We start from the raw sequence: 19,882 nt of genomic DNA, 5'->3' as shown, positions 1-19,882 counted from the left end.
CCTGAGAACATGCGTAGCCTGAGAATATGCATGGAAAAAACACAGCAAGGTTTGAATCTCATTTAAGTATTAATTTTTTAAAAGCCCCTATGGGGTATCTGATGTTGGCATCGTATATTACCACTACTTATTTTCATTGCATATAAACCACTCCATTTTATAAGCTACACTACGACTTCTCAATGAGACCAAGTGTGCTTAGCACTATGACAAAGATAAGGAATTATTTTGGGTAGCTAAATAGTAGTGTTTTTAAAACGAAAAAAGCTCCCCAACACATGAGGTCAAACACTTGAGGTTTGGTTTGTAAGCAAATCCCACTGAATTAAATAGACAGCAACTTAGAAAGAGTTAAAGTCATTCCTCTTTCTGACAGAGCTGGACTGGGGGTTTGTGCAATGGCTCCATACAAAATAGCAAAGGGCAACTTCAGTGTCTGTCACCTTCTATGCGGTGCAGGCTGGAGAGGGGCAAAAAGGTTTCTGCAGTTCAACACAATCCTGAATGCATGCTTAACTTTTTTTTAATGCCTGAAAAACAACTCCCTTCTAGTCCCAGAGAATGGGGGAACCCAACAAGCATTAAAGCACAAGAGCATTTCTAGCATACTCCAATAGTCAGCAGCCACTCTGGTCAAGGTAGTAAGAGACCTGGCATTTTTATTAAGACATGATAGGATAAATGCAAGGACACTGCAAACCAAACATTAAAGCTTTTTAAACCAGTTTTCTTTGGTATCTACATCTTGCAGGCTATTAGTTTTCACAGCCCAAGTTGCAAATAATTCTTGGACTGAGTAATACAAGACAAACATGGACATCTGTCACAACTGTAGGCCACCCCCATGAAGGAAGGCATGTACACAAGAACTTGAAAAAGTTGAAGGTAAACTAGCTTTCTCTCATACCTATATTTTGAGTAGCCACAGAAATTTAATGACAGACATCTGTATAAAAGATTATCCTTTAAAGACTATTTTTAAACCATGCTATCCTAAGATTAAGCCTGACTGAAACACACTGCTTTGAAGAGTTTGCTTCCTTGAGGCTTTGGCTGAAAGGCAGCACAGTTATTTTATCCCATTTAACTTAGGTGTTTTTTCTCACCCTTCTTTCAAAAGAGGTGGTGCCATCTCATGAATCTGTCTGTCTCTTTCTGGTCCTTCAGTTTAAGCCTCCTCAAAAGCAGCAGCTATCTGTCTGCACACATCATCAGGATGTCTACAAAACCCAGAAAGTTAACACACCTTGGAGGGGAAAAGCAGCAAGAAGGAAAGTGCACCTTGTGATTTATCACAAACTTGTGAAGAGCCTTTCAATCTCAGGTCACTTTTGTGCATGGTGGCTGGCAGAGAGATGAACCCTTTCCTTGGAGGATGGTTAAGGCTCTTCAGACTTTCTGATAACAACCATGTTTATGTTTCAGAGATCTTCTCTTGCAAACAGTAAGGTAAATACCATGGCATTTCCAAGCCTAAGAGGACTGATACATTAATTTTTCCATTGCGGAGAGACAGAAAAGCACTCCGTTCCCTACTTTAACCATTCCTATTTGCCACCAAAGGCAAATAGGCCCTATCCAGAGGGTGAAGAAACAGCTCTGTAGAGATCATATCTGCATTAACAGCTAAACTGGAATGCAAGAAATTGAAGAATAAGACCAAATACTTCCAGGGACTCAAAGTCACATTTTGCTAGAGATACCACACCTATTCTCCCAACAAGTTTCTGCTTCTCAGAAAAGCTGGTTTTTTTATCCCTGAAAGGGCTAACTTCCCCCTGCCTCCAAGCTTTTAAGGATCATATACATTTATTTTACACAGAATTCTTTGGTACTGCCCTGGAAAAAAGCAGCAAAGTTTCATCTTGACGCAGTTTGCCTTATGCTGGTACGGTAACTTTTCAATTGGATCTGTAGCAAGAGATACATGGAGCTACAGGCCCACCCCACCCTAAAAACTACAGTAGACCTTCCTGAATTTTTCAGTCCAGCTCTTTGGGGAAGCCAGAAGATGAAAAAAATATATTTTTGTTACCGATAGAGTTATTGCAATCCTCTTTAAACACAAAAAACTGTTGACTTCTCCAAAACACACCCTGAATCTCCAAAGCTGTGCTTATTTCTTACTTTTGGAAAAAGGTACCACTTCTGGTCTAACAAATCCATCAATCGTTATTCCCTTAAAGTCTCTCTACGGGGAAGGGCAAAAAAAGCTAGTCATTTCGCAAGAAAGTAAATCAAAAGGGTTTGATTTTCCCTGTTTCAATGCTCTTTGTAATCTCTTCTGTTATCCAGATGAGGTGCATTGATAAAAGAAACAGCAACTTTTTAAAACTAACTTAGCTTTCAGGTAAAAAGGGTAAAAAGAAATACTCAATGACAGGATACATTAAAGGAAGCCTTGCTTTCTATCTAAACTTTACAACAACTGCACTAAGCCACTAAAATGAGCAATTTGGTTTAAACTTAAACAATTTTTGTGCATTTTCATCAGCTTCACTTTGTGCTGTTGGATTACTGTGTTTCAGAAAAAAATACACAGAAATGCCAAAAAGATGCAAACTTGCTCTTCCTGGCGAGTGAATCCCACTCACTTTCACAAAACGTTCAAAGTCATCTGGGAACAAGACGCTGTGCTCACCAGTAAATCAAACACACTGAGGTATAAAAAGGAGAACAGGAAAAAGTTCTCTGCTGCAGCAGCAATTCAAAAAACAAAAGTTTCCCCCTCCCATGTCCCCACCCACAGAACTGCAGTATGGTCAAGAACACAAATTCTCTACAAACACCTACTACCATTTTCTCCATTTAAAAAGTTACATAGAGCCTTTTTTGGCTTAGTCTACAGAACTCACCACACAAACCACCTAATGTGCACAGCAACACTTGTTTGTGCATGAAACCCCATTGGGGGGAGAGGTAAAATGTTCTGAACTGTGAGTGTGTGGGGATGGGGAAGGGGCGAGAAACCAGGGAAGAAAGGGAGGACAATGAGGTAGATAGAATTTAACTTTACAGGCTCACTCCCTGCAGAAAAGATAAGTACATTCATCTGTAAAAAAATTAAAGATGAGGTAGGTTTGAACTAACGTTGTATTTTTTCATTTTCTCTTAGAAGAATTTCCCTGAGACAGTTTCTTCCTAATTCAAACACAGATTAGAAGACGAGAATTCGATTGTTTCCGAAGTCGACCACAACAATCATGCCATCAGGGGTGATGGCTATACCTGAAGGACGGTCCATCTGACCAAAGCCGCTTCCCTGAGTGCCAAACTTGCATAAAAAGCTACCATTTGACTCGAATATCTGCACCCGGTGGTTCCTGGAATCGGCCACGATGATGCGCCCCTCTTGATCCACCGCCACTCCCTGTGGGCGCAGGAACTGGCCGTTCCCGGTGCCCTCCGAGCCCAGAAAGCGTGCTGACTGGCAATCTGGATGGATGACCAGAAGGCGATGGTTGTTGAAGTCTGTCACTACCAAGTGGCCCTCGTGATTGAAAGTCACACCTCTGGGGGAATCAAAGTGCTTCCAGAGTGCCCCTTCGAAGCCATACTTGTTGAGAAACACGCCGTCGGGCCCAAACAGCTGAACACGATGGTTCCTTGTGTCAGAGACCAGGATCTTGCCCTCTGCATTGACGGCCACATCCCATGGGTAATTGAATTGCCCGTTCTTTGTTCCTTTCTCCCCAAACTTCAGAATGAACTGCCCCTCGAACGTGAAGATCTGGATGCGATGATTGTCCTTGTCAGCCACAACGATCCTACGCGAGATGTCGCAGGCCACTCCGGCGGGGCGATCGAACTGGCCCGGCCGGGAGCCCAGGGTGCCGAACTTGTGATGGAAGGTCCCGCACGGTTTGAACACCTGGATGCGGTTATTACTGCGGTCAGCCACAATGATGTAGCCTTCTTTGTCTACACTAACCCCCCAGGGACGGCAGAGTTTGCCGTCGCTGTCTCCCTCACTGCCGAAGGACAGCCCTGGCAGCCCAATGCCTATGTAGCTGCGCCCAGATTTCACCACAACTTTGAAGGGGCTGTTCTCAATGTGTTGGTTACACATCATCACGGATACCAGGTGCTCTCCCTCTAGCTGTGGACGGTAGCTGACCAGGTAGGTCCCGTTCTGCTGATCACTGACGTCTGCTCCAAAAAGGTTTCCATCCGGGCCCATCACCACTGCAGAGATCATGTCCCCTCCTGAAAGGCGAGGCTCACCATCATGGTCATAGCCTATCACTGTGAAAGAGGCCACTTTGCCCTGCAGCGCACGCTTGAGGCCTTCCCCGGTGGCTTTGGTCAGAGGAGCAAAAGCCCCACTGCTGACAAAGCCCATGGATTTAATCGCCATATACAGTGCCTGGTCAGGGGGAGTGAACATGATCCTGTCATCTTCCTGAGGCTGGAGAAGGCCTCTCACATTCTTCAGCTCCTGCACCTGAGCCAGCATGCGGTCCCGAGCCAGAAGAATATCCATGGTACGACCCTCCTCCAGGACCTGCTGAACAGCACTAATGGTGTTGTCCAGCTTATTTAGGTTCTGACGTAACTTTTCAACTTGCAAGTAGAGCGACTTAGCCTTGACTTGACGAATCTTTTCCACCTAAGGGAGGAACAGGGGAGAGAGAAAAGCACACTTACATCAGAAAAGACAACCTGTAACACAGAAACGTTTTCCTAATGTCGCTCTTCCACATGAAAACCAGTTGTGCAGTTGCAGCATGTTGACAAAGAACTGCAGAGCAAGCCTCAAAGCTGTGATGTAGAGAAGCAGAAATGAGAAAAAGCAATTATTTATCCAAATTCAGGATTATTACTCTCTCCCATCCTCCAGCCAAAATCATACATTCTTACTCTGCAGACCTGCTGCATCAGAGTGCCATTTGCTTACTAATAATAATTTGCTTCCTCAAATGCTATTCTATTTTCTAGTTGCAAGGTACTTGACAGATCATCTGAGGTTTTTAGACTCCAGGGGTTACTGCAGGCTCTCAAGAAAGAGCAGAGGCTGAGGCTTCTCTAACCAGAATTGAGACCGATTTCAGAAGGTAGGCTGTTATCACACAAAGCTGAGGCTAGGAGTCAGCATCAGCTAATGCACATGGGCTCTTGTCATTCCCCTGCCTGTCAGAACTGTTTTTACATGACTGGATAATACCAGACACCTATCTCCAGGGATTTTTAGGGTGCAATTATTTTATTATTTTCTTGCAAATACTGGCAGTCATGCCAAGCTAGTGCTTTGCAACAGGATGCTGTGTAATGTCACTTCAAATGACACAAAAGGTTGCTGCCAGTCCCTGCTTGGGGGACTGAAGCACAAGCGAAAGTCGTTTGTTTGTAACTATTTTATATAATTGTGTGTGTGTGTGTTTACTTGTGAAAAATCACTTTAAACCATCTGGCAAACACACCTGCCTTGTAGAACTAATTAAAATTGCAATTGTTTTATTGTTGTAAAAATACATTTCCTTAAGTCTGAATACCTACTTGGCTGCAGAACAATACCAGCAATGTATTTTAATGAGGAACAACTCACTGTCTGAAGACTCCTTGGTTACACACTGACTAGATTAACAGATGTACAAACGTGCCATTTCATTCAAAGTTAAGGCATGCAGGTTTTACCAGACTTTAAAAAGTCAGAGATGCTTCCTCCAATAGATTTCCAAAGAAGATTACTAATCTTAAGTCTCAGCTTAATCCTTGGCCTCAGCTTTGGTACCCAAAATTGTTATTCACTAACACATTTCACATGAGGGATTAATACATTCACCTCTTTTTGCTAGAATGACTTACCACCACCAAGTTTCCTTCTTAAAATAATGTTTTATAACCTGAAGAGAACTTGCTCTCAGTGCAGACATTCCAATAAAGTGCATTTATGCAGCCTCTTGGGATACAAATAGCTTAGGGGCAGCTCTTACTTCTCCTGTACTAGGAATACCTCAAAAGAGAAGGCTGCCAAGCTTCTTGGTGAAGGCTAACAGTGGAACGCAAACTCATCTCCCTCAACCCACATACCTCAGAAAAAGCAGCATTAGAAGTACAGTAACTATATAAAGTGCATTTATAATCTTGCCACTGACACTTATAAAAGAACTACAGAAAACCAAACTTCTCTTAGTGGATTATTAGTCTCACTGTAGCTAGAGTAGTTCCATACAATAAACTCTTACCAGAGTGGTCATTTTGCTGGCAATAGATATTAAACCAGAAAATTGCTGTTCCAAACAATGTTGATGGAGAAGAGGCAGGGGAGGAGTACTTCAGCAAGATGGCACTGCTTCTTGGCAGCATGTGCCTCACCAACCACATGTACACACCATCCTGCCTGGTTCTGCTAGCATAGGCAGTGGCCACACAGCACATGGTTTCCTGCTACACTTTATCTAGTGCAATAGCATACTGTAGGAGCATTTGCAATGTAATCTTAAACTTTCCCCATCTTGATGACACTTTTTTTCTCCCCATACCAGTACTAGCTATCATGTGATCGTAGGACAAGTTTGACTCACTGATCTAAAAGACCTAATCCAACAGCAGAGAGAGTTTCTGTTCAATTCTACAAGTGGGACCCAAAGGGCCAATCCAAACTAATCTGTGCTAAACAAGCAGAGAAGAGCCATGACACTAAGTTACCTTTCCAGAATAAGAGACTTTGCTGTTACATCCTTTCCTGCTCTGGAAATACCACGCATGCATCGTGGCTGGAGTGCAGGAGTTTGGGACTGTGCAGATACTCTTGCTGGAGATAATTCTTTTCTTCTACTACTAAAAAAAAAAATCAGGGGGACACTACCTTGATTGAGAGTAAAGTAAGCTTTTAGGTGTGGGGACAATGAAAGTTAGTATTGCAGAATTTCTACTAGTCTTTCTAAAAAAGCACATGGCCTATACAGCTTTGCTCCCTTCCTTTGTTTGAGAAGCGGATCATGTAAGAAAACCTGTATAGTACATACCTAATTCTACAGCAACGTATTAAAAAGGTTTTAAAGGTGTTCTTTAAACAAGGTGTTTAAAGGTGATCTGACCCCCTCTCTGGTCAGTACTGACATGTGAGGCACAGCTGCTGAGCCAGCAGGGGGAGTGCCCACCCTACCTGTGGGGCTGAGCTTGCCTGAGGATACAGTAGTCCCTACAAAAACCCAACCAGTTTCTCAGATTGAGACACCTTCAGCACAAAACCAACCAGGGCCAGAATCCAGCATCCTGCTACCTACAGGAAAAAATGAGTTTGCAGTAAACTGTGGTGTTTGAATTTAATGTTCCCTGGGAGGATATCGGAATCTGGCCATGTACTAGTTAAAAAGCATCTTCTCAGTTTAAAAAGACACTTGCCAGCAGTTCAAACCACCAATATAAGGTGCATACCTTCCAGAGCAGCTCACACTCCCGCTCTTCCAGGGCCTTCTTATGTCTTGTAGTCACTGCTTTGACTTCAGACTGTACCACCTTAGCTTTCATCTCAACCTGCTCTGCCACAGCCTGGGCCTGTTCAATACTCAGCTAGGGAGGAAAAAAAAAAAAAAAGACAACACACTTAGGGGTCAACCAAACCAATCAGAAATGCATCAGGACTGCTGCTTATATTTGACTATGCTTTCAGGTGAAGGCATAAAGTGACAACTCTTGGGTTTTTACCAGGCCTTTGCCCATTTCATACATCAGAGCCTGAAAACTGACATAATTTTTTTTAATACATCTATTACATGGAGTTTACACCTTCATTGTACCATGCACCACCACCACAGGACTAAATTCCCCGTGCAATTCCAGCAAGCTGCTAGTATGAACTCAAACAAAAGACTTGTACAGAAATTCATACTCATGTTTTCCTACATATAGACAACTCAGTTTGTCTTGTCCCTCAGAAGGGTTCAGACTGTTGTGCAGTGGTTCTGCTTCTAGTAAGAAATGACACTGCAGGGGATGGACTGTTTTATCTATGCATCTGAGCTGCACAGATAAATACCCCTAACAGAATGTGAAGTTAATCAATTTTAAAAGAAAAAAACCAAAGATCAGATGGTTAACATTAGAAAGTGTTCATAAAGTTATTCACACCTTGGAAAGAGACCAAATTCTAATATAACCTTGTAATATTAGTATTTTTAAAACATTCTGTAGTATTATTCTGCAAATACGTAGAACACATCTGGCAGGAACATGTCTCTTCTCCCCTTGAAGAAAAAAAATTGTTTCCTTGAAAAAATACTTCCCAAAGTGCTCCCAGTTTCACAAAATATTTCAGAAAAGGGCATAAAACCAAACAAGACAAAGAGCAGGCAAATCTGAAGGATCACAGTTCCTAATGGGTTCAATAGCATCAGTTAACTGAATCTTTTCAACACCTTTGTCAGACAGTGAACCAGCATTAACATGCAGATGAGGTTGTGAGCCTCTAAGAGGTTAGAAAGGTACTAGTTTATTAGTTACAAAATTCAAGAACAAAATGATGGTTTGTGAAGGTATTTAGCCTAGAAAAGAGAAAGAGAAGGAGGGATCTTACCAATGTGTACAAATGCCTGAAGGGAGGGTGCAAAGAGGACAGATGGAGCCAAATTCTTTCCAGTGGTGCCCAGTGACAGGCCCAGAGGCAATGGGCACATACCGAAACACAGGAGGTTCCCTCTGAACATGAGGAAAACACTTTTTTCACTGTGAGGGTGACTGAGCACTGGCACAGGTTGCCCAGAGAGATTGTGGAGTCTCCCTCCCTGGAGATACTCAAAAGCCATCTGGACATGGTCCTGGGCAACTGGCTCTGGGTGTCCTTGCTTGTGCTGGGGGGCTGCACAAGACCTCCAGAGGTCCCTTGCAACCTCAACCATCCTGTGACTCTGTGACTGTACCATCAAGCATTTACTTTTTTCTCTTTTCGTAATTTTGGCATATCACAGTATTTTATTTCTAGAATTTTAATATTAAGCAACACACACAAGACATCTAAACCCCTACCAACACCCTACACTGACTGTAGCAGCTCGACAAGTTTGACAGCTGAGAATGTAACTCACCTTCATTTTCCACATTACATACTGAAAGCCACGGAAATAGCCATGGGTATTTGTTTTTAAATACAGCATTTTAGATAGACTTTACAACACCTTTCCCTCACTCTGGTCTGAGGAACTGGTCCATTTCAGAACTTGAGCTGTTTCAGGCTAGGTAGCCAGGGAATGCTCTGGCAGAAAACATCTTTTATCTTCAGAAATGCAGGCTTGATAAAGTGGGCAAAAATGTAATTTAAAGGCTTTACTGTACATTCAGGGCCTTATGGAAAATATCCTCAGTTTACTTATGTATATGAGTATGTACCAATCTAAGAACCACCTGATGGAACAATCTATGAACCACCCAATGTGATCCAGCTTTGTCTAGAAAGTCAGACGGGGCTTTTTGTTATCTTTCATGGAATTAGTTGTTAATATTTTCAAAGTGTGATCTGGCAAGTTCAACAGCATCTAGTTTATGCCAACAATGGCAATGCTAAAACATAAAAACTGAAGTGTACTGTTACTTGGACATTTTCATTCCAGGTAGTTATTTTAAGACAAATAGTTTGAATTGGATGTATCCTTCCAGGTCACATAGGAGTAGAGAACTGAAAGGAAAAGGAAGACTCCTAACTTGATCGGGTGATTAGTCTCTGGAGACAAGATGAAGACAATGCTGAGAAAATAAGACAAGGCAATGTTTCTGATCTTTAATCCAAAGAAGCCTCTTGCAAACTGGCAGAGGAAAATAGGAGTGCTACTTACTGAGCCCTGTGCTGCAGAGGGGCTGTCAAGAGGAGCATGCCTTTCAGCTGTTCCTCCCTGGTGCAACTCCCAGGTTAGTCACCTTTGCTACATTTTTAACAGAAAATGTCTTCAAACTCATGGACAGCCTAAATATCCCAGTCCCACTGGAGGCAGACCTGACCTGCCTTCACACAAAGCTTCTGGCAGACAAAGTTGATTTAACACTTCAAGTTGACAGAAAGTGAAAAATTCATTACAACAATTAGCAAAGCAGACATGAAGTCACAACTGGCCACAGATTAGGGCTTCATAAAAGCCAGTAAGTCTCAGTCCTAGCTGGAAGAGTCCACATGTAAGACTACTGTGCTGCTATCATCTCTACTTTGCCATTCATATACAGAACCAGCTTCTACTGCATGGAAAATGTATGTATTTCTTCCCAAAAGAGACCTGGATTCTGGTCAAGTACAGCAAAACACCCTCCTTCTCTTCAAGAAGAAACAGGTATCTCCTTGAGAAGTGTTACGGGAACTATGCTATCCACTCATATTCCAATTCTAGCAAGCACGTCTATGAAAGCAAGAAAGTCTTGATTTACTTGTTTGAGCTTTTTGTACAACAGTACCCATTAGGACTGTGATCTGTGTGTATGCTCTCCTCATACCTTATAGCTAAGAGCAATCTCAACTTCCCTCACAATTCTTCACTAAAACCAGAGTCCATCTTCCAAGAACTCCATCATAGCAGGAGAGGTATTAACTCCCTGTGGATGCTGTGATCTTTTGCCTGTAGAAACCAGTTATGGTAGGGCAAGTAACTATATTCAATAGCACAACAACTTATGTCATTATCTGGATTTATTTTTACTTGCCGGAGTCTGAACAGCTCAGATGAAAGATGCCCAAAACACTAAGGCTCTAATATTGTCCAGGGTATTGGTAAAGTTTTGGTAAAATTCACATGATCCTGCACTCTACCATAACAGGCTAGAGCATCCTAGGAAGGCTAACCAGCATCAAACACAGCAGCAGACAGTGGTGGCGGGGGTGGGGGGGAAAGCAATAGGCAAGTTATCTATCTGAAGCAAAAGCAAAGAGCTTAAAGTACAACTTTTGGGAGCCTTCTTTACATGGAAATCCCTTATTCTCTTTGATTATTGTAAGATATCACAGCTCTGTCTTAACTCTCTCCTGCTGTTCTGCAGGCATTTCCTGTGCAGAACTTGTCTCAGAGAGGTCAACTTTTTAGGAAACATGTTAAGCAGCAGCATTTCTTGTTCTGGTCAGACACCACACAACCTTTTTAACAACAAATCCTTTTAAAGAAAAGCAGCTTTTATGATGCACTCCCCTCACAGTATGTCATACTTATTCCAGTGCTAGTGAATGAGATGTTCAGCTAGTTCACATGTTGGAGAAACAGAAGACAAAGCCAGTGTTTAGCAAAGAATCACGTTGGGTTACTGAATTTGAGATTGAGAACAACTACTTTGTTTCCTGCTGTTGGCTGATACAGTAAATCACCTATTTGCAGCTGTACCTATTCACTTATGACCTTCTCAGGGGCCCCAAGATGGCCAATACCACTCCCCATTCTATTAGAGATATCACCAGTGCCTTTTTTTTTTTTTTTTTTTAAAAACACAAAGACTTTGCAGTGTATCTTGAAAACTTTGGGGTTGAAACTGGTATTTCTAATCCGTCAGAGTAAAATTTAAGTAACAGTGTTTGTGCAGGTGGTATGTTCCAGGGGGCCACAACAAAGGAAACCTTGCACATATTGCTTCCAGTGGGGCAGACAAGCATGTTTTCATGAAGGAAAGCAATGCAGACATCCATCACTAGCTATTGCTACCAGCACATTTCAGAATTTCTTGCTCTTCTCTATAAACCTACCCAAATAGCAGCAAAACATATTCAAAACACACACTTTAGCAGAAGAGGACAATGGCATGCAGTATTACCTGTACTTTCAGATTTCAAAGCATTTAATGAGGATTATTAAATGTGCAGGTATCAAAGTTTTTATTCTCTGGACAATTTGTACAAACAGAAAAGGCTACTTTGTTAACACCTCAAGGTAGCTATTCCTATAATTCATACAGCATCTTGCATCTTATTAGACCTAGCTCTGCATAAACACACCCCTACGTAAAGTGTCACTGGCACCCACGGTGCCAGTGCCTACATACAAAATGCTAAATCAAACACTCCTTTCCAGTGCAAGACAGCAGACCCGGCATGCCTGGCCAGTTCCTACATCCTCCAGCCAGTTTTGAGTAAAAGGTGAAGAGCAAAGTCATATTGGCCCCCAGGAGTCCTTTGCAAGCCTCCTTTACATGGGCACCTCTGTGAGTGCCCCTTTAGCTACATTTAATCACCTGGGGGGGAAAACTAGTAATGAGCTTGCTACAGTGGCTCTGACATGGCAACTGATGCTACACACAAAGCTTTGAAGAAACCAACTGCAAGAGCCAGAAGTGGCAAAGTGGTACCATAGAACTGGCGGCACTTCTGGATATCTGGGCTGACTACAGAAAGGCCCAAATCAGGATTTGCCACTTTGTAGAATGGCAATTTTCAGCCATTTTTCACATTGCTGGTCTTCTATTGGACATTAGGAACTGTAGCCTCAAGTTAACAAAAAGCTTTCTACAATTAAATCTTAACTTAACTTAAATATTCCTATGGAATATTTAAATGTAATGTTCTAGAAATATCATTACTTCAAATTTTCACTAGTGCTACTTTTTTAAACGAAAAATTATGATCAGAAGCATATAACACTCCAGGAAAAAAAAAGAAAAAGAAAAAAAAAACAACACAAAACCAACAACCATTACAGAGCATGTGTTCTGACGGACTACAAACAAGAACTGCAGAGGCACTGTAAAGGTGCTGATGCCCTCACTGCATGGTTTCCACAGTCTGATACCCAAATTAAATCAATGTGTCCAGTTATGTCCACACAGCACACAGTTATTTAAAGAGGCTAACTTAGGTCTCTGAAACAGTAGAGCCTGTTAATCCAGATGCTGAGCCATGACATTAGGTTATATCGATTCAGTTCAGAAAATTATCCATTTGAACAAACTGCAGCACAACATGCCACTGTGGCAGCACCGTGAGATATGTAAAGGCTGCTTATGGTAACTGTATTGCAACTCATCAATGCTAGCTTGCATAAGCATTTGGATTTTTAATTCCATCCATCCAAAGATAGGAGGAAGGTATAATTTTTCAGGCATTAGTTCCAATATTTAAGTTTGCTAGTTTAAGTTTTCCAGTGAAGGTGCAAACCTCTGGAGAGAAAATTCAAACTTGAAAGCAAACTTTATTTTCTCCAGAGGAATCCTTCAGTATTTCAGGGGTGAATGGACCACAGGTAATGCCTGAAGAACCTTAAATACACACTTCCCTACCTCCATACGGAGGATTTACACTTTAAACACTAAGGAATTTAAGAGGAAATTAATCCTACTTAGAAGAGAAAAAGCTTTGAGATGCATATTCTCTGGCAAATCCCTCTCTAGCTTTTAAAAGCACATTAAATACAAAAAACTTAAGGAAACCTTTCTGTATATCTCAAGTTAGCCCTCTTCCACCAAATGGAAGGTGTTCCATCCATAAATAGTTTGTTTTCAGTTCCTTATGGTAACAAAAAGGTACAGAGGGCTTGTTTCACAGAACTTTTCCAATTACTTATCACTGTTTCAGAGCAGGATAAAACAACTAGGACATAACAGCCAGCTTTCTCCAGCATCAAGAACTTGATATCAACTTCCTAATGTTCTTACACTAGAAAAAATAATTGGAAGATCCTATACAAAGTATAGTTGCAGTGAAGATACTAGGATTAATAGGCTTAGCAGTGGCTTTCCAGTAATATTGGTGCAGCTATAGCACAAATCACAGTAGTTGGACCAATATAAAGGTTTCAGCCTAAAAACTGTAAAACACTAATATCCTCACTTAAAGAAAAATTCTCACATAAAGAGAATTTTAAAAGAAGCTTTGATAGAGGGAGGGCTAGAGGCCAGGTTAACTCATGTCAGAAACCAACAGTCACTTCGGTTTGTACTGCAAGAACAGACTTTTTGCCTAAGTTTTAGGCAGAACAGTAGTTTGGACAGTGACACGTCAAATCCATCTTCTTCCCTGATAACCATCTGCTCATATGTTACACTAAGGAACTCACTAAAACACAACACAAAACAATGACTAGAAGTATAAAGAAATTCAGCTTATGTTGATATAAATCCTAGATTTAGAAAAGCACAATTGACTCCATTTTGTTTACAAAGCTTCATTTCAGATTCTCAAACCTGCAAGCCTGACTTCAAAGCCCCACAAAAGGGTGCCTGAGCTAACTCGATGTGACAAGCCCAGAAGGATCCCTTGCAGCACAGCAGTGCCATCCTTCTCAGGTATCGACCTCCCAGCAGCACAGATCCATACGGAAACCCACAGGGAAGCTTCCACTAAAGGGGCAGAGGCTCAAGGCAACGGATCAGCTTCCTCCTCTGGCTGGCCAAGTTTCTTACAGTACTTGCCTCCCTGCCTTCCCTAGAATAAAGGTATTAATCTACTTCATATGAACTCCCCCACAGTTTGGGAGAGAAGAGGCATTGCCTTAATGGCTGACCCCCCTTACCACCAAGGCCTAAGCCTTTCACATGCTGGTAGATAAAAGAGTGGCTCGCTCTGTTCTGTGCATGACCAGTCTCACTGCATTAATTTAAATGTGGAAGCCTGCACTGTCAAACATCCCAGCAAAACCAGCTATGGTTTCAGCTAGGAAAGAATTTTTGTTTTCCAATAAAACCACTTTTAAGACAACTGACATGAACAGATCAAATTGTGTTTCAGCATGTTCACCTGGAAATTGACCCTAAATGGGAACAAGCACTCAATGCTTTACCGTTACCCAAGTGCATTAGATTACACACACATACATACATATATACAATTACACATGTATAGATGTATTTTAAGAACATGACATTTTGAAGCCGCCATCTATCTTTCATCATAACAGATTTACATTCAGTTTGTGGCCCAGTCCTTGGAAAAAATTCTGAAAGAAGACAGCTAAGTGTTCACATTCATGAGGTAAAACAAGGCAGCAGGACAACAGGAAGGCAGCAGTCCTGCTTCCCCCCACCCCATTAATCTAATTGTCAGCTTTGGCTCTCATATCATCCTGTGAATCAATTCAAGTCTCCAAAAAGGCTAGGAAAGTATCCCAGCAAGGAGGATAGCTTTCCACTGAGACAAGAAAGAGGTCCTACAAGCAACAGAGTTGGGTGTTTCTGCTCCATTCCCTGGCACCATCAACAGTCCTTGTAGCACCGCAGTGAACCAGCCAGGGGGCTGACCAAGCCAAAAAGTAATCCCATAGAGAGGTTACCCTTTCAGCTGGATCAGGTCACCACTCAGGCACACAAGCACAAGTTCTGGTATTAGGGACAGGCTTAGAAATGCATGATCCAGGCCAGGACCAGCACAGGAAAGCAAGGGAAGCCTTCCATTGCTGCAGAACTTCACTGAGGAAAAAAGCAAGCCTCTTTCTGCCAGTCTTACTATTTCTTACAGAGGACTTCAACTCCTTTGAAAAGTGAGGTTTGGACTTTCCAGGAGTGACAGACTACATCAGACTTCAGTGGATGAAGAGGCTGAAATGTGTCCCAATTCACAGCTTTTTTTTTTTTTTTTAAGTCTGAAAAACAATCTTTCCTCCAAAGCCACAGGAAGAGTTTAAATAAACATTTCTTCCTAAAAGCCTTCAACTTTGGTTAACCAGATACTCTCCAGCCAGTTGACTCATGGCTCGATTTCCTCTCTCTTGCAAAGCCCTTCAATTTCCACATTTTCCCCTTTACTCTCAACTACCCCTCCTCATCCATCCTCAACATCTTGTGTCAGAGAGCTATCACTTTCAGAGTCTATTAAGAAAGACTTATTAGTATGGCAGTATCTTTGAGCTCTAGTCTATGTTCCTCATATTGCAGCTTGTACTGGCATTTAATTCTCTGTTGACTGCTTCCAAACTTTAAGAAAAGCACTCAAGCCAATTTCTTTTAATTTAGACTCTAATTACTTTAAAGTTTGTTTTAAATTCATGCTGACATGCTGTCTCCTCCCTAGGATAAATACATAGCTTCACAGCCCTATCATCCCAAGAACAAGGAAAGCTCTGCTCCATGGAAATTTTCTTACACAGCAGGCTCCCTGCATCAACCTCTGAGTCAGGCACCTCTGCTTTTAACTGCATCACATGGTGTTCTAGTTGTTGCTGATGTTGCTTAGGTAAGTAGCTGTCTTGAATTGTACAGTCTGCCCATTCCTTCATATGCACACACAGATTACTACCTCCTCAGCTTTATCACTGATCTGCTCACTCGCTACCCTTTTGCTGTACAGTAGTTCAGATTAAAAAGCCCACTAAACTAATAAAGCAACTCAGTTCTTGAAAAGCATGGTTCATTTTACAGAATCTTTACACAAGCTGCCCAGTTAACACTTCCAAGATAGCCTCTTAACCTGGATGGACTCTAGCTAAACCAGGGCAAAACTGCACAAACTAAGTTCAGTTAAGCTGCTTGTTCGAGCTACATGAGCATAATAATCAGTACCACCCACCTTTTACCTGTACCATCATAAAGTAGTCAGCTCACCACAATGGCAGGAGCCTCCAACATAAAAGCCAAAAGAAAATGGGGGAGGAATGAGCAAAGTAAACCCAGTAGGAAGCAAGCAGGAACAAAAGCATTCATGCAATAGTGGCAGGGTGGTACTCAATGACATTCAGCTAGTTTCTACTCTAAGAGACAGTCCCTCCTTAAATGATTTATCCGCACCAGTTAGATGATTAAGAGCCCTGGAGGTCAAAAGCAGTAATTTAATTACTAACAGACAAGCCCTTGTCTAGGACAGCCTGGAGAAATTCAGAACACTGCACCAGTGAGGTTCTTTAAACTAGTATAATCCCTTCCCCTTCTTGCTTATTTTGGGGACATGTGAAATATTTCAGTATGGATACTGCTGAAGAGCCTTATGATCCAATTTAAAACAAATCTTGGAAGAAGCTACAGTTTGCAGGACTCTGTCCTAAGATGCAGTTTGAAACCCAGCTCCAAAAACTTGGTGTTTGGTGTTCTGTTGTAACAAGTTAGCATCACAAACTAAAGAGAGACATCAACAACAGTTTACTATCTATACCATCCTAATACTTATTTCATTCCACAGGTGCAAAGACTTAAGGAGAGAAAAGTTAGCTGCTCCTGTTCCACTGAACAAACTTACTTCCTCATCTACTAGAAACAAGCAATGATGGGTGGACAATGGGTCGGTTTGGGTTTTTTTAATTATTATTGTTTGTACCATGTACATGCCAGGAAAGTACACCCAATTCAGAAAGTAAGTTTACTTCCTATACATGGCATTCTACCAATTTTACTCAAAAAAATCTTGTTAGTTAAATCACATAGAAGTGTTGAGTTTCAGAATATCCAGCTCAAATCTAGAGCATTTGAGGCCAAAAAACCTGGAAGGTAGTAGTGTGGAGTGAAGCTTCCCACTGTGCTTTCCCCATCCAAAGTCTCTTTATACAGGCAAAACTACTGCTAATACCATATAATAGTTACTACTAGGTATTACTCAGCGAAAGTAACTATCTACATATCCCTGCAGGTTAACTCCCTATATAAATTCCTTCTGTAGTCTGAAGTACTGTGCTAACCTTCCTTCCAGTTCTTGCCAGGTATTTATAGTTGCATTATAAAACATAGCTGAAGTAGAATGCAATAACAGGCAGTTATAACATGCATCTGTGTGTGCAGAGCAATCCTTGTATGGGGATAGCTCCAGATCCTCTGCACAGGCAGGTTAGAAGTTTCACACTAATCCAACAGCTGATTAGTATTTTATATTTGGTGGCAACACTGAAGACATAACCAGAGCCATAGGTAGTTACAGTGCTAGATGCTGTACAGGCATGAAAGACAGCTGAAATAAGTCTCAGTTGTAAAAACAAAACCAGGCTTGGCACTGCTATACAAGATCAGAACTTTCTTCAAAATTCTTCACGCTCAAGTGCATTTGTACAGAGCTTCATATCTATTGTGATTTACATGACAAGATTATGCTGCAAGAATGCAAAACTCATAACAGCACTTTGTTTTCAGCTCCACAGCCACTTCTGTCAGAGGTCTGAGAGAACAGAAGGGCTGAGAAGACTGACAGCAGAAGCAGAGAGTTTTTTGCCTTGACACCTTGCCCTGTAACAAGCTGTGGGGGAAGAAGGAGGGGGAAATAAAATACTCAAGTTGGGAGTATCTTACTTGAATAGCCTGTCGTCCTTGCTGAGCATCTGCCAGGAGCTGAATGGTGAGAGTCCTGGAATCCTGTAGGGCATCTTGGAGGTAGATAAAGCTGTGACCCACGTGTCGACCCATGGTACATTCCCGACATATGGGGACAGAGCAAGTATCACAGTAGAAATGCAGTACCTAGAAGAAGAAAAAAAAAAAAAATCTGTACCACTATCTAATGAAGAATTAAAGAGAAAATAGAGCCAGGATGTAAAAAAATCCAACAGCTCAACTATAAAGGAGATGGTTAGAGGCAGTAGCAATAGGCAAAGACTTCACAACAGTTTCTCCACAAAGGAAGAGCTATCCTTCCCAGTAAGCTCCAAATCATAGTCTCAGTTAGATGGAAGTGTCATTGTTTTCTCTGCAATACAATACTAGGAAGAGTGTCCACATCAGCTCCTCTTAAGAGCGGAAGCCATCTGCCAACACTTGCAGATTGGAGATGTCATCTATGGCAAGTTTCAGGTGAAGACTTTTCCTGCATACACAAACACCACATTCTCTTAAGTGGATCATTTAATAATCAGTGCACTGGAGAACTGCAGCACCAGCACACCCCACCCCCCGGAAGGGGAAAACAAATTATGCATGCTGATAACCATCCTTTATGTTTTCAAAATATAGAAATCCCTCATGTTCAGAGCAGTGACAGTATTAGGCAAGGCTCCCTCCTGCCGCTCCCAACAGCAAAGCAAAAAACCTTTGCTGTGACAGTGTTTCTATGCTAGTGATACTTAAGAGATGCTTAAGTTGGAAAACAAGACTGCAACATTAGCATGCCTATCAGAGCATTTGAATGCTACAGTGAACTGTGGGTAACCACTAAAACCCCATTCTATTCACAAAGCACTTAAAAACCCTATATAAAAATCACAATGAAAGTCTTACACCAAGATGTTAGCCTATGAAGTTGGATCCATTCATCGGCCATAACTGTTCCCATTCCACCCAGTAGAGGGAAGTAGCACACAGAAATAGCATCTTCCATGGAAGCATGTTTTCTCAGAGGCAAGCAGAAATCAGCTGTTTTGTTTTCAAAGATGCAAGTGAAGGAGTACAACACTTTCACACAAGAAAGTTCTGTATTCAAAGTCTTGCTCTTAACTACATACACTATTTTTGTTAGAGTGTAATGTTAGAAAATATAGATTACCACGGAAGAGTCAAATGGCAAATACAATGGCAAACAAGGTTTCATACTACAAACAATTTTTCCATCACCAGCTATTTGAAATCTACCTCACAGAATGGAGCAAGAGCAGAACAAAGATTCGACAAGTGTTTGATATGCCTGTCTTCTCACAGCTGTCATCCAGCCACTCCTGATTCCAGCTAACAGTTCATGATATGGTGCATAACATCCCCCTTTCCCTTCTCCCTCAAAAGGAAGGGGGAGGACAGGACAGGTGATTCCCTCAGATTGCCTATGCTGCATAAAGTGACATTTTAAGCTCCTATAAGCGCAACAGCTGAAGTGGTATATGGATTAATTTCTCAAAGGGGTATGTGTGTGTTTATGCACACATGTCAGATTTTACTAAAACTTTTTTTTTTTTTCCAAGTTAGCTTTTGCTGTAGGGAAACTGCAACAGATTTATGTTTTGCTTCTGTTCAAATAAATACTAAAACCCCAAGCAGTGTCTCAGATCCTCCATCTTTTATAAGTAAAAAGCTGCCTTGGCTCTGAAATGCATTATTCAAATACATCATCTCCCACAGCTAGAGGGTTTCTTGTCTTTACACTGTGGTTGTCTAA

General features: G+C 41.6%; 1 protein-coding gene across 1 annotated transcript; it reads right to left on the bottom strand.

The window, feature by feature from the left end:
- Positions 1–2,967: 2,967 nt before the first annotated feature.
- Positions 2,968–18,246, bottom strand: TRIM71 (tripartite motif containing 71). The gene is made up of 3 exons (XM_052797366.1): positions 18,094–18,246; positions 7,381–7,515; positions 2,968–4,609 (listed from the first exon to the last, which is right to left on the bottom strand). The coding sequence occupies exons 1-3, from the start codon at positions 18,205–18,207 to the stop codon at positions 3,158–3,160; spliced, it is 1,701 nt and encodes a 566-aa protein (XP_052653326.1). The 5' UTR covers positions 18,208–18,246; the 3' UTR covers positions 2,968–3,157.
- Between the last annotated feature and the right edge of the window lie 1,636 nt (positions 18,247–19,882).

The sequence above is a fragment of the Harpia harpyja genome, chromosome 1, assembly GCF_026419915.1.
Source record: "Harpia harpyja isolate bHarHar1 chromosome 1, bHarHar1 primary haplotype, whole genome shotgun sequence".
NCBI lineage: Eukaryota > Metazoa > Chordata > Aves > Accipitriformes > Accipitridae > Harpia > Harpia harpyja.
This window is presented reverse-complemented; position numbering and strand designations above follow the sequence as displayed.